Genomic DNA, 25710 nt, shown 5'->3' on the forward strand with positions numbered 1-25710 from the left:
ACACAACACTCCAAATGTGTAATTCCATGGACCTAAGACCTAGCCCTCCAGTACAGTCCTATGGAGACTGGTTTCATGATAGTCTGACAGCTAACGGCACATCAAAACACACATGTCATCCAACTGGGAATTAAAGCCTTGCATCATGTTATGTAAGCAAGAGCACTGCAATATGTAGCCAGACGGAAGTGTCTGCTGACCAAGATAAAACAAAAGGGAACCTCTAACCCTTGGTTATATGGTCCCTTGGTTGGTACTAGGTAACTGAATCTATTCAGAAACAAAGAGTTGGATGAAAAGAGTGTGTTATCAGCAGCCACTTCAAAGGCTTTCTAAGATTCAGTGAGAAGTCCAAGTAAAGAAGGAGGCCGGGTCTCTGCATTTCCACTGGTGGGAGCCCTCAGACTGGTCTGTCCGATTCACTTGACTGAGAGCAAAAATGTAATACCAGGGTTTCCAGGATTACATGATGACCTATATATAATAGACTTCAAAATAAGTCTGGATGAGAGAGAACTTGCTTATGCCTACTGCGCCCAAATCCCACTCCTTCTCTTAAAGTTTCAAAGCAGGGATGTCTGTTTGATGTCCAAGGGGTTTTCATATTTGTTACACTCAACTAGCTTATAGTCAAGTTAGTCTATGGCTTATCAGACCAGCCCATGGAGGGCATCAAGGCTTCCTGTGGGTCACATTATTGACCTTCTACTTATTGTAGGCAGATCTATTCACCACACTTAAAGCCATAAGTGATTCAAAGGTGCCTTCCACTGGTCTATTTCATCTCCTTGTCCTTCATTGCTCATCTTTCCCTTCTCACAAGATGGTTTTCACTTTCTAAGATAAAATGACCTGTCTCCCATGAGAATGAGTCACTGTGTTACAGCTTGGGAAATATTCTTATTCCTTTTAGAAACAGAGGCATCTTGCCAAACCTCATTGGGGCCTACTCTGTGACACTTATCCGTGTTTTCAAAGATCTTGTTTATAGTATTTACAGCCACTCCATGGAGCCATCTCCACTCCTCCTTATCCACCCTTCCGAAGGGATGACAAGCAAAGGACACAGCAGCTGAGACAGGGTGTCTGCCACCAGCAGCTAATGATCTGATGATGAAGAGAATTCTTGCCATTTCTTGTCTCCAGGGCAACAGAGGGAGCCTGACCATATAGTACTGACATGATATCAAGAAAGTTGCTACCACAACAAAGGCTTGTCCACATATTGTTCTTGCCATGTTGTCACCTCATGTCACAGGAATGGCTGCAATGCAAAAGCCATCACTTTCCATTTCACCAGACTGCTGCCCAGCAGAGTCACTTTGTAGTTGCCTTGCCTGGCTGAGAATATTGGACCCTCAGAGTGAGTCAGGCATTTATTACTTTTCACAAGCACTAACACAGCTGGTGAAGAACAAGCCTGCTGCTTGAGAGAAGATGGGCACCTTCCTATTTCCAGCATCCAACAGTCTGTTTTGTTTGATCCCAAGGGGCTAGGCTAATGGACAATATCGGTAATAATGACTTTTTACTGCTTCTACAAATCATCATGCAGGTGTCTGATGTTCGGCAGTCTTCCTCATGACACCTCACTTCTCGCCTGGGCTTCCCTATGGGGCTCAGCACCAAGCAGCCATAGCTCAGTGCTCTGTGCACAGCACCTGAACGATGAAGATATGTTGGAGAGACCTGGAGAGGAAGAGAGTTGGATTTGAATCTCATGCTTTTCTCCTCTAATTTCATGACCTTAGACCATTTGTTTCACCTCTCCAAGTTTCCTCATGTGAAAAAGCAGAAAGTGACATCTACTACAGGGACGCTGTGAAGATTAAATAAGATGTCAGAGATGACCCAGTGACGAAGTATCTGACAGCTGTTTATGTATGCCATTTCCCTCTTGGGGTATTAACTTGTGACATAGGGTCTGCTAATCGGGCCACAGTTTGATATCTATTGATTTAAGCTTTTGACAGGCTTGAGGAATTGATCAAAAAATATTTTAATGGCTTATTTGGGGTGATATTTTTGTGTGAAAAGGCACAGGATTTTTGTCTTGAATCACATATTTGCATCCTCGAATGATGGCACATTCTTTCTAACAACCCAGGTTTGTATAAGATAGTAGGTCTCAACAGTGATTGTATGTTACAGCAGGAACTCTCCTCTGTATGCATCTAAGCATTGACCTTGTGGGCTGGGGACCTAAGAGTATAACTTGCTTGTTCCAAGTGTGCGTGGTTATACCAGTTGCTGACTCTGAGAAATAAATTCACTGCACATAAAGGGCACTGAATACATATTTGCTCCTGTTGGCAGATGACTAAGCGATGGAGGGAGAGAGATGGTAACCTCTGTCAGTCGATGCTTGCTTTTATCCAGAAGTCTCTTTCTCCGTTATGTGGTGGTGTTTGTGTTCATGAACACCCCTATTGATAAGAACTGAGGCTTGTTTCCATCTCACCAAAAGCAAACTGATTCTGTAGCTGGGCTGTGGTCCAAGACTAGAACATTGCAAGCTCCAATTACCCTCCTGGCTCTAAAGGAGGGCTGAGCTTAAAGTGGGTTTCTTTTGAACCCATTGCGTTGAGCTTGTGGCACATGGGGCAAGAAGTCAGATCTATACTTTGGTTTTATAACAGCTCTATCTCCTACTAGTTGTTTGCTTTGAACAAATTAAACTCTCTGAGTTTCAGTTTCCTCATTTATAAAATGGGTATACTAGCATTTCCTTGCAGAATTATTGGGGAGAATAAATGAAATACTATGAAATGTCCAAGCATGCTTATGGCACATGGTATGTTTATTACTGCAATATTTTTCAATGTAATTTAATTTTTAAAGTGTTTATAATATGGCTGTATCTATTTGTAAGACTCTTGCATATGTGGTATTCATCTTTCTTATTTATTAAGGGCATGACAGTTTAAAAAGAAAGACATAGTTACCAGGAAAATTTAAATACACTGGAAGAACAGAAATAGACATATGTTGCCCTGAAGAGACCACCTGGGGGATTCATCATGCTCTCTAGTTCTGTTTTCAAATATATCCTTTGGTGAGTAATGCATACTTTTGTAGCTGGAAACCAGGTACCTACAGATGGAAAGGAAAGATCCCCAGTGAACTCCTGTCTTCTCTTGAAAAGAAATGTGTTTGCAGTATCTTTTTAGACTGCCAGTTTCCAGATAAAGTTTTAGACAGAAATCCATGTCTAAAGCATTTTCTATATTAATGTTAAACTTGGGGCTAGGAACAGACAGTGCCTTGTCTTCTTGATTAAAGAGAAAGGAAAAGACTAACCACCTTCAGATTCATTACCGACCTTGAAGTTCACTGGATGCTTTACAAAACACTACAATTCTAATTTGAAAATGGACACAAGCAAGAACTCTGGTCTCCTACCTATACAAATGGTTAATGCTGATCATTGTTTTGTGACATGAAACTACATTAGTATTAGAGAAGTCAGCTACAGTGAATGGATGTTCCATCTTCCCATTCAGAGGACCCAGACAGAAGTGTTCACAAATTCTGAGCAGGGCTGGCAGACTCAGACACTCTCTGTATCTTAGTTATCTCCCAAGGACCAGCAGATCATCCATGTCAGGTACCGCTGAGTATAGGAAGAACTTTCTTTATTTTTTCTTCACTTCCATTTCCTACTGAATTTTATAGCATCAAGAAATCCATATTAAGGTCTTTGTCCATCACATCACCAGATACTTCCTATGTTCCCATGATGGATACTGGACACACAAAAGTTAAATTTCATGGACAGAGGAGCCTGGGCGGCTACAGTCCATAGGGTCATAAAGAATTGAACATGACTGAGTGACTAACACACAAACATGCATGCGTGTGTGCATGCGTGCTAGGTCGTTTCGGTCATGTCTGACTCTTTGTGACCCTACGGACTGTAGGCTGCCAGATTTCTCTGTCTGTGGAATTCTCCAGGTGAGAATACTGGAGTGGATTGCCATTCTCTCTTCCAGGGGATCTTCCAACGCAGGGATCAAATCCACATCCTTTACGCCTCCTGGGCTTCTCTTGTGGCTCAGCAAGAGAATCCACCAGCAGTGCAGGAGACCTGGGTTCGATCCCTGCGTTGGAAGATCCCCTGGAGAAGGGAAAGGCTACCCGCCCACTCCAGTATTCTGGCCTAGAGAATTCCATGAACTGTATAGTCATGGGGTCACAGGGTCAGACACGACTGAGTGACTTTCACTTTTACTTTATGTCTCCTGTATTGGCAGGAGGGTTCTTTACCACTAGCATCACCTGGGAAGCCCAACACACACATACATTGATTAAAAAGTCAAAATTTATTATTGGGATCTCCGTTTACAGGTTTAACGACTTAACTGATAGTTGCAAATCCTTCCCACTTCATCCAGGTTCTTTGTTACCTACTGGAGTTTGCTTATAGTAGAGCAGTAACAATAAACAGTGATCATTTATAGAGCTTACTGTGTCCTAGGAACTGTGCTAAGCAGTTTACAAGCATTTCATCTCATTCCGTGACAACTCTATGAGATGGAATCATCTCTTTTAGAGAAGTAAAATTGTAGGTTTTAGAGGTTATATAATTTGATCAACAAATTATATAGGAAGAAGCAGAGCCAGGACTGCAAGAGAGAGTTACTCAGCTAGAGTAGACTTAGAATAATTTCCAGTTTCTTTTTCACAGTAAGAGCCAAAAGGAAGATCCTATATACTTTGGACAGGAAAAGTATGGTCCAGTCTCTGTAAGTTGGGTAAACTCCTTGTATTAAACTCTTTTCTTTTCTTTCTTTCTTTCTCTTTTGCTGTCATGATGTGAAGTTCATAAAAGTAGTCAATAAATATTTGGTTATTTAGTAATCAATCCCTCCACCCGGGGTCTCTCTCCTGCCATGTTCCATCAGAGTAGTATTTCTTACACCATTTCTCTCCTCTCTGTGATCCCTCACCAGTATGGAGTTGCAGTGACATTCATGTTAAATGATGTTCATGTTAAAGCATAGTCATATGCCAGTACAGTGTGTAGAGAGACAGAACATTTCAAATGCAGAGACTAAACCAAGACTAGCTGACCCTGATAATGAGCCCCATGTAAGCTAGTGACAGTCACATGTCCCTCACATTCTCTTTAGTCTTTGGAGGTTAATGTTTCTTTCTCACTTTCACATGTTATAGTGACAGTATTAGGGCTGCAGAAATACTAACATATCCTCTGTTCCTCAATGTCTTTTGGTTCACTATAAAATTTAGCCTTCCTTCTTCAACAGCAGTATGACATCTGTTTAAACTGTTACCCATATTATTATTTTGTAACCTTCTATAGGAATGAACCACCTTATTTTCTTCGAAGTAAGAACTTCAATTTGATTATCTTTTTATTATAAGAAGAGAAGTCTTAACTTTGCTGAAAAATAGCACATAGCATGAACTTGCTGCTGCTGCTAGGAAGAGCTAAATAACCTTGTGGGAAGTCTCTTAAGGAGTCCTAAAAATGAGAGAAAAAAAAAAGGACAGAAAACAAAGCCCAAACCCAAAGAAGGAGCTTAATACATTTCTGACATACAAATCCATGAGTTTCAACAGTCACCAAGCTGAAAATAGTCAAGTATTCAGTAGGTCTGATGGTGACTCAGTGGATTGTACCTGTCCAATCATTATTCCTGAGAAACTGGTTCATGTCCAAGTGCAGAACCTATTCTACCATTTGGTTTGTTTAGAGGTCACCATAATTCAAGACCTGGCTAGTAGGCAGGCATTTTAACATTATATAATAGTTTCTAGGATTTAGGATGATTCCAAAGTTGATGAAGAAGTTCTGCTAACATTAGGGTGAATTTAATGCATGAATGTTTATTGTAAGGGCTTTATTTACCTTTTGGAAGCAGCAAAATAAATGTCATTGATTTTAGACAAAATCTTAATTGAAATTGTGCATTTGCACGTGGCAGTTACATCCTAAAACCACCACAAAAAAAAGACACAATAAGTGTTAGATCCCATTCCTCTTTAGCCTTTTTTGTTTTGTTTTTTCTTTAGGAAGCAGCCACGTCTATCAAGGCTTTCCTTTTACTTATCATGTGATCTGTTTGTAATTTGATTGCTTTTTTAAATTTGTTGAGCCAGGTCCCATTGTTTTCAATGAAAATTTGAGGGCCAGTACTACCATTTACAATTTTATTATCTCACTGTGTGCCCTTACTGTGTGACAGAACTTAGGTTAAATATTGCTATATTATTTAATTCTCACAGATATTAAGGTAGATATAATTCTTCTTTTCATTTTATGTGAGCAAATTGAGGTTGAGTAACTATTGGTACAGGGTTGACATTTTTGCACAAAATATATTTAATTGTATCTATAAGGATTTACTCTTATGGCAAAAAGTGAAGAAGAACTAAAGAGCCTCCTGATGAAAGAGACGGGAGTAAAAAAGTTGACTTAAACTCAACATTCGGAAAACTAAGATCATGGCATCCAGTCCCATCACTTTATGGCAAATGGATGGGGAAACAATGGAAACAGTGACAGACTTTATTTTGGGGGGCTCCAAAATCATTACAGATGATTTTAATTTCATGCAGCCATGAAATTAAAAGACACTTGCTCCTTGGAAGAAAAGCTATGACCAACCTAGACAACATATTAAAAAACAGAGACATTTCTTCACCAACCAAAGTCCATATAATCAAAGCTATGGTTTTTCCAGTAGTCATGTATGGATGTGAGAGTCGGAGTATAAAGAAAGCTGAGAGCTGAAGAACTGATGTTTTTGTTCTGTGCTGTTGGAGAAGACTCTTGAGAGTCCCTTGGACTGCAAGGAGATCAAACTAGTCCCTCCTAAAGGAAATCAGTCCTGAATATTCATTGGAAGGACTGATGTTGAAGCTGAAATTCCAATACTTTGGCCACATGATGTGAAGAACTGTCTCATTGGAAAAGACCCTGATGCTGGGAAAGATGGAAGGCAGGAGGAGAAGGGCATCGATGGCAGAGGATGAGATGGTTGGATGGCATCACCAACATGATGGACATGGGTTTGAGTAAGCTTCAGGAGTTGGTGATGGACAGGGAAGCCTGGCGTGCTGCAGTCCATAGGGTCGCAAAGAGTCGGACATGAATGAGCAACTGAACTGAACTAATGAGGATTTAGGCACATTAGTTTCTAAGTTGCAAATATTACATTTTGTTTCATTATCTTTACATTTCTGTCATTGCCCTTAATGTTCTCACTTCTTTATCCAAAAATTTAAAAAATTAAGCTACGTTAATGCATTTAATAATCTCATACATTTTAAAAAGCATAACTGAATAAGACAATATCTTTGAATAAAGAGGATAAAGTTATCAATAGGAATAAAGCAGTCATATTTTTATCTCTATAAACTTGGTCTCTCTGTCTTAGAGCTATTTTATCAAGAAAAGTATGCAACAAGGAAGTGGATTTTAAAAAATGGTAATTGGGAACCTGGTAAAATATATTTCAGAGTAATGCTAATCATATGTGTCAAGATAAAGAAAATTAAGGTGGCTTAAGTTTGCAATTCTCTTCAGAAAAATCAATTATAAAGCAGTTACGCTGCTGACAGTAAACAATAAATCCCTGGATTTAGTTAATAAAAAAAGCTTCCACTGTTTGAAAGTTTGTTTTTTCATTCAACGAAAGAAACTCATAACAGTGATTCTTTTTGAGAAATAAGGGGCTGTTTACATCAAGTATCTTTAAATCCAGATGTATTCCTGATCTTAGTCGGCCTGTTTGAATCAGGAATCATTGCCATCTAGGAAATATATCTTCATAAAGTCGCCCAAGGTTTACAATGCTCCTGGTATTGAAATTGAACAGGACACTGTGGGGCTCCTGGGTACAAAAGCCTTTCTCTGTTCTGCATTTCTTGTCTGTAGGGAATGGGCTCTAGGCTCCATGACTTTCTCTGAGTTCCAAAGGGCAGATTCAAACAGTTGCTAATCAGAGAAGACAGAAGCTTTGGGTGGGCACCTCAGACCACTCGGCCATCCTGACAGACAACACTGGATGCAGAGGCAAGGGAGAAGCAGCCAAGAAACAAGGAGCAGCCTTAGGGCAGAGTCCTGGTTCCTCAACAGATACACATAACAGTATCTTTGAGCTATTTACAGAACTAAAACCCAACAAATAGAAAATGTCAGCATTCTTCGCTTCAGAGAAGACCTCTTGAGACCAGATTAAAGGAGCGCAGGCCCTGCACACACCCAAATCTTGTAAGCAACCCCATCCTTGAATCATTGCTATGAAACTCCTCACCAAACCCTCCTGGGTTGGGACACACAGTTTATGAGGGCAGGAGCCTGGCAAAACAATAAAGCTATTCTTTCCTACTTCACTCAAAATTCTGTCTCCAAGATTTGATTCGGCACGGATGCACCGAGGATGAGTTTTCAGCATCAGCATTAGTTATGTGCCCTTCTGCCTCAAACTCTAAATAGGGATGGCAGACTGGAAACCAGTTTGCATCTCACCTGAGGTTCAGAATATCCTGAGTCAAATTCATGGGTGGGTTAAATCTCTCTCATAATATATAATTATTAAAACTGTAGCCCTCAATCCTGGCTACATATTGTTACAGCCTAGAAAGTTGTGTAAAATACGGGTGCCAGGGTCCATCCCTGGAGAATCACACTTAAGCATTCTGGAGAAGGGCCAGCAGTAACTATTTCATTTCAATCTCAATTAACCTTTATATAGTCACTGAAATGTTCAGTCTTGTCACTTTCTAGTTTCAGACGATTAGAATCTTGCTGTCATTCTTTCCCTTTTGTTCTCATAAAACCAATGACACAAAGGTTAAAGCCACCAAGAAAGACAGTTTTTCAACAAGTGCAGTTCTGCTCATCACTTTTCAAATGAGCAATTAATAATTCATAACAATTAACTGAGTTATGAGTTTCTTTTTTAATATGTTTCTAAACATGAATAGATTAAATGGTAATTGCTCTCAAATTTTATGTTCTAATTCATGTGTCCAATAAAAGTTTATCTTTGGGAACTCACTTTGTATTTCCTTTTGATATATTCATAACCAAATGCAATATACTGTATTAAAATATTTATTATTAACCTATCAAATATTAACCACTTTTAAATTATATGGATGAAAGAAAACAAATAGGCTACTTGTTTAAGTTTTCATGATTCTCTTTATTTTAATATGATTTGGATCTGTAGAATACATCCTGGTAAAAACTGATGACAAGAGCTACAGTACGCATTCCTGCCTCTTAAAATTTGTCCAAGGCATATGTATGCCCTGGATTTTCCAGATACCCTTAGTCTATGAATGGATAACTGACAGAAACAAACAACAAACCAGGCTTTGAAGTCAAATTCCTAGGTTAAAGTTCACATGTATTATCGCATCCTCTGATTCTCAAACTTGAATATGCATATGAACCACCTGGAAATCTTGTTAAAATGCAGATCAGTGAGTCTAGAATGAGGCCTGGGATTCTGCATTTCTAATAAATCCCCAAATGATGCTGATGATACTGAAGGATGTTCAGAACAATCACACATTTAAGTTGTTCGAATCTAGATGACTGTGTGCAGGTTACCTAGCCTCTCTGAGTGTCAGTTCTTGTATCTGTAAAATGAGGATAACCGCTAATAAGGTTTTATGCAAATGAAACAAGGCAATGTAAATGGCTTGGCATAGTTACTACATTCGGCTAGCACTCACTAAGTTGTGACCACTGTCGTCACTGCAATTAGGAGAGCTAATGTATGACCCAAGGGCTAAACTAGGATATCTCTAAGATGCCAACTCAGATATAAGATTTTAAGGTTATAGGTCAAGGCACGGGTACCTATGATCAGAAAAGTGAGCTAGAAAAGTGGTACTGGAAGTCGGTCTTCTCAGATGCCAACAAGAGTGAGGCTCTGTCAGGTCTGACACCCATCTTGTATTCTCAGCCCTTAGAAGAGGGCAGGGATGATATTATACTTGTCTCTTGGTGTTCAAATTTAGCAGAATTCCTGGCACATGACTGGAACTGCACCATTTGCTAAATGAGAGATAGTATACATAAATGAGTCAACTCTTCGCATGAGGTGGCCAAAGTACTGGAGTTTCAGCTTTAGCATCATTCCTTCCAAAGAAATCCCAGGGTTGAGTTGGTGATGGACAGGGAGGCCTGGCGTGCTGCGACTCATGGGGTCGCAAAGAGTCGGACACGACTGAGCAACTGAACTGAACTGAGCTGAACTGATACATAAATGAGTAAATGAGTGAATGAGTGACTTCATGAACAAATAAATGAATTAGGCAACCCAAAGTGGGTCTAGTTTGATGGGGAGAAGAATTCAAAAGATTTAGCAAGACTTTATTAAGCAGCCCTTCCATTACGTTGGTTAAACTGAATTTAGTAATCAAAGATGACATAATGGGCAGAGTTTTTCTATAGGGCATGGGATGATCAGATCTCATTTGTTGTATATGAAGAACATATGGAACATGACTGATTTAACCATGTTATATTAGATGGGCCTATCAATAGGTGAAGCACAGTTTTCTCCAGCACCAGACACCAGACAGCCTTTAGTAAAAATCTGATAGAAGTCACACATTATATGTTCATATGTAGCTTAGCATCCTTTGCAAAATCAGCAACTTTAATTTTCATTTTAAAGAAAGAACAGGCAGGTGGCGACTAAACATATCATGGTGATTATTTTGTAAATGTGTAGAAATATTAAACCCCTATGTTGTACACGTGGAACTAACCCAGTGATATAGGTCAATTAAAGAATATGTAGACACTGACAGAAATATATAAATGATAGTTATTTCTGAGGGGTGGGAATTATGGGTGATTGCTAATTTTTACTTTATTCTTTTACATATTTCTAGTTGTCTACAGTGAACATGCATAGTTTGTAATATTAGAAGGGAAACAGCTGCTGCTGCTGTTGCTGCTAAGTCGCTTCAGTCATGTCCAACTCTGTGCGACCCCATAGACGGCAGCCCACCAGGCTCCTCTGTCCCTGGGATTCTCCAGGCAAGAATACTGGAGAGGGTTGCCATTTCCTTCTCCAATGCATGCATGCATGCTAACTTGCTTCAGTCATGTCTGACTCTATGCGACGCTATGGATGGCAGCCCACCAGGCTCCTCTGTCCACAGGATTCTCTAGGCAAGAATACTGGAGTGGGTTGCCATTTCCTTCTCTAAGGAAAACAGCAAACTTACGCAGCTCAATTCCAGAAAAATTAACGACCCAATCAAAAAATGGGCCAAAGAACTAAATAGACATTTCTCCAAAGAAGACATACGGATGGCTAACAAACACATGAAAAGATGCTCAACATCACTCATTATCAGAGAAATGCAAATCAAAACCACAATGAGGTACCACTTCACACCAGTCAGAATGGCTGCGATCCAAAAATCTGCAAGCAATAAATGCTGGAGAGGGTGTGGAGAAAAGGGAACCCTCCTACACTGTTGGTGGGAATGCAAACTAGTACAGCCACTATGGAGAACAGTGTGGAGATTCCTTAAAAAATTGCAAATAGAACTGCCTTATGACCCAGCAATCCCACTGCTGGGCATACACACCGAGAAAACCAGAATTGAAAGAGACACATGTACCCCAATGTTCATCGCAGCACTGTTTATAATAGCCAGGACATGGAAACAACCTAGATGTCCATCAGCAGATGAATGGATAAGAAAGCTGTGGTACATATACACAATGGAGTATTACTCAGCCATTAAAAAGAATTCATTTGAATCAGTTCTGATGAGATGGATGAAACTGGAGCCGATTATACAGAGTGAAGTAAGCCAGAAAGAAAACCACCAATACAGTATACTAACACATATATATGGAATTTAGAAAGATGGCAATGACGACCCTGTATGCAAGACAGGAAAAAAGACGCAGCTGTGTATAACGGACTTTTGGACTCAGAGGGAGAGGGAGAGGGTGGGATGATATGGGAGAATGGCATTCTATCATGTATACTATCATGTAAGAATTGAATTGCTAGTCTATGTCTGACGCAGGATACAGCATGCTTGGGGCTGGTGCATGGGGATGACCCACAGAGATGTTACGGGGAGGGAGGTGGGAGGGGGGTTCATGTTTGGGAACACATGTAAGAATTAAAGATTTTAAAATTAAAAAAATAAAAAACTTTATACAAAAAAAAAAAAAGAGAAAGAATAGAGGTGTGATATCTCAGGAAAGACCTCATATTATATATCTAAGTATCTTCCACAGAAGTGCTAATGAAAGCTGGATCAGTAAAATCACTGAAAATGCAGTGATTGTCATCTCTGAAACTGCCTCACTAATACATTGCCAAATTATTCTGGTAATTAGCCTTTCTGCAAACTCCCAAACTTTGTCTTTTTACATTCAAAATCTATGTGAACAATGTAGTTGTCCATATTATTGATTTTCATGATGAAGAATACAGATTAAGGTAAGACTAAGTCCATAGGGTCAATAATACTAATTAAAAAGAGGTCTAAGTGTGATTCTTAAAAATAATTGCATCAATATTTCATTATTTTTATAGTGTGTTGTCTTTGAGACATATGCTCATTTCCCCCAAAGAGTTGTAGCTTAGAAGAAATAACCACAATACATAATATTAATCCTACACTTTTGCAGAATATGGGAAGGAATATTGTTAAAAATACATGTTAGCAATTGTTCCTCTTTTAAAATACCCAGAGACGTCTGAACGATCTTGACTTTGAATTGTGACGATGAGCTGGGGACTGAGGTTGGATGCAGACCATATGAACCATGTGTGGGTCTGACTTTCTGTGTATATAGGCCCGTTCCAGATGAAACCCAACTTTACTGGAATTTATATCAAAATAATCAATTGCCCTGTATTTATGCATGCCTCTTCTCCACACCTTGCAGCAACAGATAACTGAAGGTTGACTGTAATGTTTAAAAACAGGAAACCCGACAAAGAGGAGATGGAAAGCATGTGGTACTTAAATTGAGATGGGGCATGACATTCCATCCCAGTAGGTAGAGCTTTATGATTTAGAATGCCCTGGGTTCAATAGATTTGGTAATGCTCACAAGAGCATTGGACAGAAAAGGCAGGGGTTCACAGTACTGATGAGTGCTGTATTCAGAATAATTACCTCTGATATCAAAGTTGATGGTAAAAAAATAAATCTTATATGTATGTTCTCTATGTATTTTTTTCCCAGTGCCCTTGATGTTGTAGCCAATATCATTGCTGTGATTCTCCCTTAGCAGAGGTTTTTGCTGATATTCAAGGTGATGGGTTGTTCCTGCAGAATGCAGCAGAACGATTCCTCACACCAACATGAGCAATCCTGATTGCATTATGGCCACCCTGACTTCACTTTCATTAGTTGCTGATTGTACTAAATTGATGCGAAATTGACTTGGCTGGCTTGTAAGTCTTTAAACAGTTGGCACTGACTATGTCTGTGATCTTGCTCTGGAAATTATATGGTCAAAGCCTTCATGTTTCTGAAAATTCTAGCTTTTTTCTTAAGGTCAGTTAGGGCCTTGTGACTATGAATCAATTAGACCAACTCTCTGTGATACTCATATCAAGACAGAGGACACACTTTAATGAAATACAAGGTGTTGTTGTTGTTTTTTTTTTCCTTCTTGTTCTCTCTTGCTTTCTGCTTCATATTATCTCCATTTTATTTAAGAGGTCCTCTGTTTCTTCATTTTTAACTGCTGTCTGAGCTTAAAATAAACCAAACTACATTCCAAATCCAGTCTGTGTCCTGTGTACTATGGCCTATGAACTAAGAATAGTTTTCGTGTTTTTTTTAGTGATTGAAATAAAATCAAAAGAAGAATAATTCATGGCATGTGAAAATTATATGAAATTAAAATTTAAAAGTCAGCAAATAAAGTTTTAATGGAACACAGACACATTCATTTCAGTGCCATCTATTTGGGGCTACAATAGCAAAATTAAGTAGTTGTGACAAAGACTGTATGGCCCAGGAAACCTAAAATAATTACTGTCTGGCCCTTACAAAAACAGTTCAGTGACTCTCGGAATAAATCACCGAAGCTTCTGCCTCCATCTGCAAAGTAAAAATTATAAAACCCTAAGGATGCTATGCCGTGTGCTGTGCTAAGTCGTTTCAGTCACGTCCAGCTCTTTGTGAGCCTTTAAACTGTAGTCTGCCAGGCTCCTCTGTCCACGGAATTCTCCATGCAAGAATACTAGAGTGGGTTAGCATGCCCTCCTCCAGGGGATCTTCTTGACCCAAGGGTCAAACCTGCATCTCTTACATCTCCTGTATTGGCAGGTGGGTTCTTTACCACTAGAGCTACCTGGGAAACCCAAGAATGTTCTCAGCAAACTCAATTAGCAATAAATATTCACTATTAACTATTAACTGGTTTTCCACTTATTAGGTGTTTGACTCAGGAGAATTACCCTCTATAAGTCTCAGTTTTGCTGTCTATAAAATAAGGGGAAAACATTATCTCCCTGGTAGAATGAGGTAGTACATACATGTTCCTGACACAAATAGAGTACGCAATACATAATTTCATTATTTTATATTACTTATTATTTCTCAGCAATTGATCCATATGGAAACAGATGGGACCATTTTTGAGACTTCAGGATGATAGAATTTCAGATCAAGAAAAAGCCTTAGAACATCCAAACCATCTCTAAGATTTCACAGGAGGAGGTGCAATGAAAAGTCTGCAGTGATCCAGCAAACAGTTCTTTAAGAGGTAGAGACAGTGATACCCAGATCAAGTCACTGTTCTAACTCCTAGACCTTAGTTATCAGGCACCCGCCATCCTGGTTGATCTGTGGCTCCTATACCTCGGAATTCTGTTCTTACGATGGCTGAGGACTGGCCCTTCATTTAAATGAACACAATTCCCCTATAAGTTTCAAATAGGTTGGCACTTTTTCAATTGAGCTGATTTTCACACTTGGACATTTTCTTTATACATGTAATTTTAGAACACATTCACTAGGGTGTAAAGGATGGCTCATGGTGAAACTCCACTTAAGCACTGTCTAAAGTAAGGAGAGAACTTCATGCATTGTGTTTCTGCTTGGCCTTCTGATCATCTCACTGTCAGAAAAGTCCAGGCTGCTGCTTTGATTCTGGGCTACTCATTGATACAACTGTACCTGAATTTCTTCATGAGCTTTGGCGTTTCAGCACTATAAAACATGGATGGTTCTACAGTGTGAAATGGTAAAATCTGTGCATAATTGTCATTATTAGTATTCTCTTCAAATAAAGGAGTAAAAGTTAGCATGGACTGTGAAGTAAATATGGAAAGTTGCTTAGCCAGGTCAGAATTGAGGCCCCTCTCAGCTGATCACAGGTTAGCAGCGTAGTAGGCAAACCTCAGAATGTCAGGAGGGAGCCTGGAATTGCTTTTAGTATGTCTACTATTTGTTTTTGTCCTATGCCAAGCTTCAGCAATTCAAGAGCACTGGGATTTGAATGCATTAGGATATGACCCTACTGTGAAGGGCATTCTGAACAACTCACTTCTTTCAGCCTGCCTCATCAGCCATTGCTTCTGTGGTTGTTCCAAATGAGTCATTAGTGGTGTGAAGCGTTAAAGCACTTTCTGTATCACGGGCGTAAACCCTGATTTCTCTGCTCACGGTGGCATTGGGTCCCTGATGTATTAGAGGTCGGTGGGCTTTTCCTACCAATCCCAAATTAAAGTTATATTAGGAATGGATGGAAAACAGAATTGTCACTGGAAAGTGATGGGCATTAGCATGACTGAGTGGTGTGGTGCCGTTCTGCTGAGTCAGGAGAAATTTCACAACTGGAAGCAACCCTGGGTTTACTCTTTTAGTTAACAAAATGAACCATATCCCCCCAGGAGGACAACCCAGCATATCTGTAATGCTTACAAATTGCCACCTTCTATCTTCTTTCTTTCTAATATTTTCCTTTTTAAATTACCTCCGGGAGGCTCCTACTGGTTCTATTTAACAAGCACTTCCTTCCCACCCTTAGGAGTTGTGAACAGTAACATCAAGTGCCCTTCCAAGTGTTTATTTTTTATCACTGTTAATGTATGTGGTACTCAGCAAGGGAAATGAGACTAGTGTTCAAATTGATAGCAAGGAAATTAAAAACTTGGATTCAGCAATGACATTCATTTTTAGCAATAGAGATGTAAGAGCCCAATGAGTGAAGTCATGTGTCTAGGACTGAAAATACTCTGAAGCATCACAGACATTCCTCTTTAAGTGATATGCCACCTGTCAATGGATTCAACATGTGAGGTCAGCTGGTGAAATGTGAACTGGACATTTCAATGTAACACAGCAAATAGCAGGAGACTGCAACCACAGCAACTGAAAAATTACAAGTTAGGTCCAAGGCATTTGACCAAGAAGTAAAATCTTCATATCAGAGAAGCAACTGGAAGCATCATTTTAATGATCACAAGTTGTCAGGATTGTAGAAATTAATCTCATAGAAAAAAAAAAAAAAGAAAGAAAAATAAATCCCCTTGAACAATGGTAGCAGAGAAGCTATGACGGGAACCTATTAATTTCCAGGAACAGAAGCTATGTAAGCCTTAAATCTGATTCTTAGAAACCAGAACTGAGGACTGAGAACATGGCTAGTGAGAGTATAGAGTCTGTCTTTTGGTAGAGAGATTATAGAAGAAAGCTGAGAGGCCAAACTGTGGTTCTTAATACAAATTGAACTGTGTCTCTCATTATACTTCCTTTCTGCCCCCACAGACTTGGTCTGAAAGTCAGAACTAGAAGCTTGGAGAGGCCCTAGAGGTCTTTTCACTTGAATTCTCTTTTAAGCAGAAACTCTCCAACAAGCATCACTCACAGGAGCTCATTCAGCTTCTGTGTGAGCTTTTCCAGAGTCTGGGGATTTATCATAACCCAAGGCAGCATACTGCATATTCTCAGACAGCTGGAGAGAATAATTTTTGGAAAATGCTAAGCTGAAACATCCCTCTCTACCCACTGGTCCCTATTCTATCTTCCTGAACCAACAAGTCTACCTGTTACATAATAGCCCTCCAAACACTGGTTGACATCTGTAAGATGTTAAACCACATGCTTACCAAACTGTTTAAACTCTTTCAAATGAAGAAATCCTTCATCAAAGACAAAATTTGCCTATATCACTGCTTTGTTCAAATGTTTGTTTGTTTCAGTGACTGAACTCTTGTGATGGGATGTCCAGTGAATGTTTCAGGGGAACTATAACCATTTTGGTCCTTGTGCAGTCTAAAATTGTGTTAGTGTCTTTGCCACTCAGGACAAAATGTTATCTGGAATTGAAAATCTTTGCCACTTGAACAACTTGTTAACACAGTCCTACACCATTCTACATTTTTGCAGTATGTTTTTATAGCCTTAACTTGCAGCACAGCATATCTAGCGTATAGTAGGGACTTAATAAATGTTCACCAAAACTTCATAAGAAATCCTTATATAGTCAAGTTGGTTAGTATAGAAGTCTCCCATTTTCTTTCTATTGGAAATAACGCATGATTTTATTTAAAAAATTAACGTGTGTTTGTGTTTTAAAGAGCGTCTAAGATCTTATCTTTCCCCCCAATATTTTGTATTTTTCTTAAGATTCAGGACAATACCTCTCAAAGGCCTTTACTAGCATTGCTCTCTTATGCGACATTGTCATCTCCCTACTATCAATAAGTGGTATAAATAGTTTCCTGACTGCTTTTTCCACTCTTTTGGGTAAAGAAATTCTCATCAATGCAGTCAACAATTAGCAGGACACATCTTTTAGCAGATATCTTGATATGTGAGTGCTTCCCTGGTGGCTCAGATGGTAAAAAATCTGCCTGTGAAATGTAGGAGACCTGGGTTTGATCCCTGGGTCAGGAAGATCCCCTGGAGGAGGGAACAGCTATCTACTCCAGTATTCTTGCCTGGAGAATTCCATGGACAGAGGAGCCTGACAGGTTACAGTCCATGGGGTCGCAAAGACTCAGACACAACTGAATGGCTAACGCACACATTTTTGATATGTGAATTCCCCCATTTGGAAGATTACAAAGCATTTAGATTTCCTAATTTGGCTTTGGACAATATCTATATCCTCTAAATGGTTGTACAGTCTATGAAACACACTCACAATACTTTTTCTATAAGATCTTTGATCTTCACTGAAAAATATTTCAATCTCTAATTCACAGTGCAAGACTATATCTTCTTGACATAGATCATATTATGTATTTCTTTCAAAGTTTTACCTTTGAATATCGTTATTCCAAATAGGAATTAAATTCCATCTCCATGATACCTGCATATTCATTGCTGTCATTAAAAGCTGGCATTCTTGATGATAATTGTGGTAGGCAGAGAAAAATATCTCCCCAAAGATGTCTATATCCAAATTCCTGGAACCTGTTCCCTTACATGACAAAAAGGATGCGATTAAATTAAGGGATTTCAGATGGGAAGATTATCCTAGATTATCTGTGTGTTCCCATTCTAATCACATGAGTCCTTAAAAGTAGAGACTGTGTCCAGGCTGTGGTTAGAGAAAGATATAATGGCAGAAGAAAAGGCACAGAGAAATGGGAAGTGTATGGCTTTGAAGGCTGAAGAACAGGGCCATGAGGAAAAGAGTGCAGGTGGCATCCAGAAGACAGACAAGGCAAGGAAACAGACTTTTCCCTTACAGCCTGACCGGAGTACAGCCCTGCCAACACCTTGATCTTAGCCCAGGGAGACCGTTGTTTGGCTTCTAAATACAGACCTGTAAGATGATATATTTGTGTTGTTCTGAGCTACTAAATTTGTGGTAATTGGTGATAATATTCTAAGCAGCAGTAAAAACAAACAGACATCATGCATTCTCTGGAAGGCATACATCTAAGCAATGGAATTCTGTTCCCCAAACTTTCTCTCATTTTTCTCCTAAGAATAACTGCTGCCTTTTTAAAAACTTTGTGGTTTGCCACAATTTCTGGCTTTACAGTTTTACAAGAGCATTTTTACTATATTCAGATCAAATTTAATTAGAAACTTTTCTTGATCAGACCATTGAGCTTCCTACTAAACACATGTTTTCTTGTTCTTGGTAATATATGTTGTGATCCTTCCAAGAACAAATATTTTGATATTCTAGGCCATGACCCAGCAACTGACTCTCAGCTTTCCCCTTGCTATGTATGTTCAGTTCTTGATTTCCTATATCTTCCAAAATCTTAACATTTAGCTATGTCACAAAATATTTTAACTTTAATCCAAATATTCACACTGTAAGTTCTTCTGAAAGCACCATTAGTATCCATATAAATTAGGTAACAATGTGGGGAAATTGGTGGCTTTAATATTGTCTGATATTCCAATGTAGCTTATACATTCTTCAGGAAGACAACACATCTATCTCTTCATCAGCCCCACTGGTTCTATGTGTAGGTATTTCCATTTCATCTTCCAAACCAAAAAAACAAACAAACAAAAAACACCTCCCTTATGTCTAGTCTTCTTGGCACCCTTAACAAGTGTTTTGTTATTTTCTAACACATGTTAACCAACCACATTTTATGTGAAACATGAAATGTTACTTTTTCTTTGGAAGGTTCATCTTTATTCTCTGGGATGTGGCTCATTGGCTCATACTTCTTGGATTTCAAAGGGGTGCATAAAAAAAGGTCTCTCCTCAATCTTATTCTTCTGTGGAGCAACCTTAACACTAATTTTGATTCTGCCCGTCCTCCTTGAAATCTATTTACTTCTGCACTCTTTCCTGAACCATGTGTTCCATGCTGCCTGACATCCATTCATTCTGGAGATTTTCAAGTGCTTCCCCTTTTGTCAGAGAGACCAGTTTACATTTATGGTGCATACAACCAGTGGCCACCTCAGGCAGAAAGTTCACTAATGAGCCTAGAGTTCTTAATTTCCCCAGTTGAAGACACACAATTACTTCAGGGGTCACCTTTGTTTCAATCACTTGAATTAGTCTTGTGTCTGAGCAAGGGATTTTTAGAACCCCCTAGGTCAACAGTTTGATATTCAATAATGGCCATTCTTATTACACTTTCTGCACCATCACTCTACAATTAGCGTTCAACATGGATTCTTAAAACAAACAAACAAACAAACATGGATTCTTACCTAGTTCTTTGACATATCAACTTGTACCTGGAAACTAATAATAACTGAGGTCTTACTATGTACCCTGAGCTCCATGTTCATTATTTTCCATATGTGTCAGGTTCTAGTTTTATCGCAATTTTTAGATAAAAAATTAAGTTTATGGAGTCCAAGTACTTTCTGCTAAGTCCTGAGGGTAGTAAGGCATGGAGATGGACTTCAGACCTGGGTCTGTATGACTCCAGAGCTGAAGTGTGTACTCATTTGGTTCTATTCATAGGATGTAAGCAACGGTGTCAGGAACTGAATCTCTTCCTTTTCATTTCCCAAGTACAAGTCCTGTGGGACTGCAGTTCCACACTGCTCCTCTTGTCAGTCCTCTGGGAGACTGGACCCCTGTGTCTGGATGCCCTAGACTCTGTCCTGATACTTACGACAGCTCCTCCCTGGTCCCGACTCCCTAAATGTGCAGCTCATCCCTGCTCACTGCTGCCAATGCCACTATCAGCCCTACTTCAACACTATATTTTTCTTTCCTTGGTTTCTCATTGCCAGGTCACTATCACTGCCACTAATAATGTGGCCAACCCTAGGGTGGGTCCAGCTTAGGGCAAACAGAAGCAGGTGTGTGTGCACATGTGATGTGAGAGGTGGCTGGGAAGGGAAGAGAGCAAAACAGATTGACGTGAGGGGCATTTCTGAATGCATTCATGTATATGCAGACATAGGAGTGATATGAAAAATACTTATCGGCTTACAAGCACTAACTGATTAGTATGGATACCTGCTCTAGTATTGGAGCAGGTGCTGAAGGCACACCACTTTGACAAGTATTATCCTGTTAGATTTTGAGGATGTCTAAGAGATTCCAGGGAACCACTTAGGGGTCTCAATGCAATAGCCATTTACCAACTGGCAAAAGGATTTCTATATTTTAACACAGAATATCAGCCCTGTGTAGCTGGGTTGAGGGAAGAAAAGATTTCAGACTGAGATAAAATTATTGTGTGCTCAAAGGGGTATCTGAAGTCTGTAAATTTATATAGTAAATCCTGTCTCACCCTGTTCCAGTCCTTCCTTTACAGAGCAGTCAGAATAATCTTTCTAAAGCAGAATCGTATCCTCTCCTCTGCTTGAAACTGTACGGTGGATCCCATATCATCCCTGTAGGAACGTCCTCACTTCTCTTCCCTGATGAGATAAAACTTCTTAGCTTGGCGTTCAAGACACTACATGATCTGGTCTATGGTTGCTTTTTCAACATTTTACCCCCATCCCAACACAAACAACACACACACAACATGCATACTCCTTACCCTCTAATCATATCAATACCTTTTGATATTTCTGAAGCAGAGCATGTTAGCTCATGTACTTTTTTTGCCCAAGAAGTTCCATCCAGGAAAGCTTTTACTAATACTAATACTAAAGACTCAAAATGTCTTCCTCTCTAGGGTGCCTTACACCCCACCTGGGCTTCCCTAAAGGCACGTTCAGAGCACTTGGTCTGATTACCTTCTAACTGTTGGGTGCGTGTCAGCTTCTCACTCCAGATTGTGAACTTCACATCCACATGCCCAAAGCAGCTATCTCTCTTGATCCTTTAGCCTCTACTGCTAGTTCAATACCAAATTTATAGTAGGTATTCAAGAAATACTCATGAAGGTCAAGTATTTACTCCTGTAATCTCACTGATCTACTTAACTAGGATGTAATAAGGTGCTGGAGTTGAGGCACAGAGCATTTTGTACATTATATAGCACTTATGTGGTATATCTATGCCTAAATCCAGTCTTCTAATTCCAGAAGAAAAAATCTGATGACATTATATCTTTTTATAAAACTCCAGGAATTAACACAGAAAAATTAAGTTAGGCCTTTTTGGGGCATACATTTCTTCTAAGGCTGGATTCATTTACTTTCTTCTCCAATGTCTTTCCTTGATTACACTTCAGGAACTCGTTCATTAGGTCCTGCTGCACCAGGTAGCTAACATGAGACTTTCCCTTTGGAAAGGTGTGTCTTCATTATAAAGTCTCCTCATTCCCTATGCTTTGAGTCTTGATGCTGGTCTCTCCTCTGTCTCTCTTTCCTCCTGACTGCTGGCCTGCTGTGGGCCTCTATATCTAGATGACAACTATCCCTCAGTCCTGGATTCTCACATTGCTTTGGGGATCCTAAACTCATTCAGATCCTTAAAATGCTTCCTGGGAACCTACAGTGTGTATAACTTTCAAATGATGACCGTATCCAGAGCTTATGTACAGAAGTGCTGCCTGACTTCTGACACTATTTGACTCTTTTAATGACTTTCCAGCATGGTGAGAGAGGCTCACTCTCCAGCATCTAGATCCCATCCTACCCTTGACCTGCCCAAAGCCCAATTTCTCGGTTATCACCACAGTTCACTGATGCCCATGGCATTAGTATGGCAACAAATTTCACTTTGGCTTTATAATATGCAGAAGTGTAGCCTCCAGATAACTATACATTTCATAAGTAGCAGGTAAAATATTCTGTTCACCTCTGGTAGAAACTGGCTTTAGATAGTTCCTGCATGCTGACACTTTTTTTTTTTCAAGTGAAAACTAAGCAAAAACCCTCTAGAGCTATGCTGTCCAATATGGTAGACATATGTGTCTATTAAGCCTTGCAATATGGCTAGTTCTAATTGAGATGTTCTGTAAGCAGAAAACATCTGATTTCAAAGGCTCTGAAAAAAGTGAAATATATCCTTAATAACATAACATTAATTCTATGTTGAAATGATAATATTTCAGGTTTTTTGGATAAAATAATTTGTTAAAATCCACCTCTATTTATTTTTACTTTTAAATATGGATAACAAAATATTTCAAGTTACATGCATGGCTTGCATGATTTTGTATCAGGCTGCACTCTCCAGAGGCTCTGCCTGGTGGCTCTTTAATATTAGTAAGCTGACTGTGTACAGATAGAATGGAAAGCTAGTGCAGAATTAAAAAGCAGAAAAGGTTGTGAATGACAGAAGGAAGCTTCTGCTCAGATTTTTAAATTTCTGTTCCCGGAATACACCGACATGCCACCTGCCTTGACAAGCTTTTAAGAAGGTCTGATAATCCTCAGAGAAATGAGGTTGAACCAAATGGCATCTGTGTAAAGCTCATTGCATGGTGCCTAACCTCAGAGGCTTAAAATCAACATTGATTTTCATCATTTATTTTATCCTGGCATTTAAATATCCCTTAGATTTATTACCTTTAGGTTTTTGGTTCAGAGGCAGTGATGGGTATGATACAAGGGTAATAATAAGTTATGTAAATACCATTTAATTTATGAACTCTGGAGCTCCAGGGTAGTTCAAGAAATATATTAACCACATACCCATCACCCTTCATTCCGTGGTAAGGATTTCTAAGCTGGGTCCCTATTGTGCCACTTAATTTATGGTCTGGCCAGGTACACGGATCTGCATACAATATTTCAATGTAAGTTGCTCCAACCATCAGAAGAAACGAAGATGGGCTTCAAAGGAGCCGGCTGGACAGCTGATGGATTGCTCTCTCTCCTATATGTAGGCTGGGGCATGAAGTAGTTTTTAAAGCTTGTCAGCGGTTTGGGTCTTTTTCTGCTCTGAGAAGCTGCACGCACCAGCCTCGACAAGCAGAATCAGCCATGCTGCAGCAGGCAGAGGGCAGCTCCCAGAGTTACTTACGTTGACAGCCGTAGTGCCAGGAATTTCCCGGCAGGCACTCATCACACTTAGGCCCTGTCGTTCCAGTCTTACACTCACAAAATCCTGAGCCATTACAACGATCATGGACTGAGCCCAAAGGGTTACAATAACACTCTGTAGAAACAAGACAACACACAGGCTGGAGACAAGTCCACATGGCTTGTAAGGTATCAATACAGGAGCATCACTTACTTAAATGGATCACTTACAGAAAGATGTCCACTAATGAAATGCTTTGGCAAATATGGCTATTTCAGATCCATTTATTTATTTGCTCAACCTTCCATGATAGCATTTTTATGTTATGGGTGGAAGTCAGTTGAAAACTTCTAAGGAAATAAGACATCATGCTCTTCACTGCTAAAAGATTATAATGGAGGTTCCGTTTGTTAGGGCATTTTTAGACGGTTTAATGAATGCCATGAGAAGTTTGTGTATCAAGGATAAATCAATATGCCATCAGTGTAAAATCTGTTTTAAATTATTCAAACGAGCCTATCTGTTACACTCAATATTTGAGAACTGCTGAACATTGCTAAAGTGCAATATGAATGCACTTTGTTCATTCAAAGGCAGTTTTACTTTATGATTTGGGATGGTGCATTATACATATATTCATACTGTGTTGCAATCAGCCTTTAGATATTGTATCTGCTAGGCATGTTAGTATAGTTTTATGTAACTTAGATTAACAATCATGGAAGAAAAATGAATTTGTAATCCTAAATAAATTTCAACATAAGCACAGTTTGAGCCTCATATCATTATAATGTCTGTGGACAGAAAAATATAACTTTGTGTAATAAAAAGTAAATAGAATAATTTCTGGATTTCTCACATAGTATTATGCAGGATATTTTTACTTCTGAAGCTCTGCTTTGCTTAAAGGATGAATTAAAAATGAGAATTCCTTAGGCTTCCATTAGCTAAGAAAGTTAACAGCAGTTAGTTTGCAGCTTTTGGAATTTGTAAGCTGAAGTTTCTTTCTTTGTAACCCCACTGTATAATACTGGGCAAGTTATTATGCCCCTCTGTGTCTTGATTTCCCTTATTTTAATATGGTATCATTAAGAGATTTTCATGTTAAAAATCAAATAAAATCACACCAAGCAACTAACCAAGCAGCCAACTACAAGAAACCCTGAGAATTTTAGTTTAGTATCTTTAAGTTTAGTGTCTTAAATTGGCAATGGAGATTAAGGGTTTACTGTTATACAGATAGGTCTAGAGGTGTGGTTCTGTCATAGGAACTAACCAAATAATTTCTTCAAAGACTGTGGAGTACCTTGGAATCCTTATTTATTTCATGTTAAGGGAATTTTGAAGTTCAGCACTCTTAAGATATAAACATATGTGAGGCTGAGAGTGACATACATAGGTAAAACTAAAACTAAATAAAGTCTAAATTGCTCTCTTCTTGTCTGGCTTGATTTAATAATTGGAGTTTTATTTTAAATTGGCGTTTTCTATTTTAATGTGTGTCTGTATGATGGTGGTGGTGGTTTAGTTGCTAAGTTGTGTCTGATTCTTGCAACCCCGTGGACGGTAGCCTGCCAGGTTCCTCTGTCCATGGGATTCTCCAGGATTAAAATGTTTATATATATATATATATATATGTATATATATATATAGTCTATATATAAAACATATATATATATATACACACATAGCTATAGCAAAACTACTATAATATGTTTCTTACTATCTAAAGTATGTAAGTTGACAATGAACCACCAGCATTTTGTAAGACAGGGAGTAGAGTCACATCTGGTCAGTATGAACCCACAAACTATGCCAGTCAATTAGCCTGTAACAACTGATTAATATAAGGTTTGCGATGTAAAAAATGTAAACAAAATTTTAAAAAATGTGGAACATCTAAA

At 39.0% G+C, this 25710-nt stretch overlaps 1 protein-coding gene across 1 annotated transcript in view; it reads right to left on the reverse strand.

Moving 5' to 3' along the window:
- NTNG1 (netrin G1) overlaps positions 1-25710 on the reverse strand; it is a 361173-nt gene that overhangs the window by 26852 nt on the left and 308611 nt on the right. Inside the window, exon 6 of the mRNA XM_052636703.1 lies at positions 23807-23941. Coding sequence (XP_052492663.1) covers positions 23807-23941 — 135 coding nt within the window. The remainder of the gene's footprint in view (positions 1-23806; positions 23942-25710) is intronic.

The sequence above is a fragment of the Budorcas taxicolor genome, chromosome 3 (assembly GCF_023091745.1).
Source record: "Budorcas taxicolor isolate Tak-1 chromosome 3, Takin1.1, whole genome shotgun sequence".
Lineage (NCBI taxonomy): Eukaryota > Metazoa > Chordata > Mammalia > Artiodactyla > Bovidae > Budorcas > Budorcas taxicolor.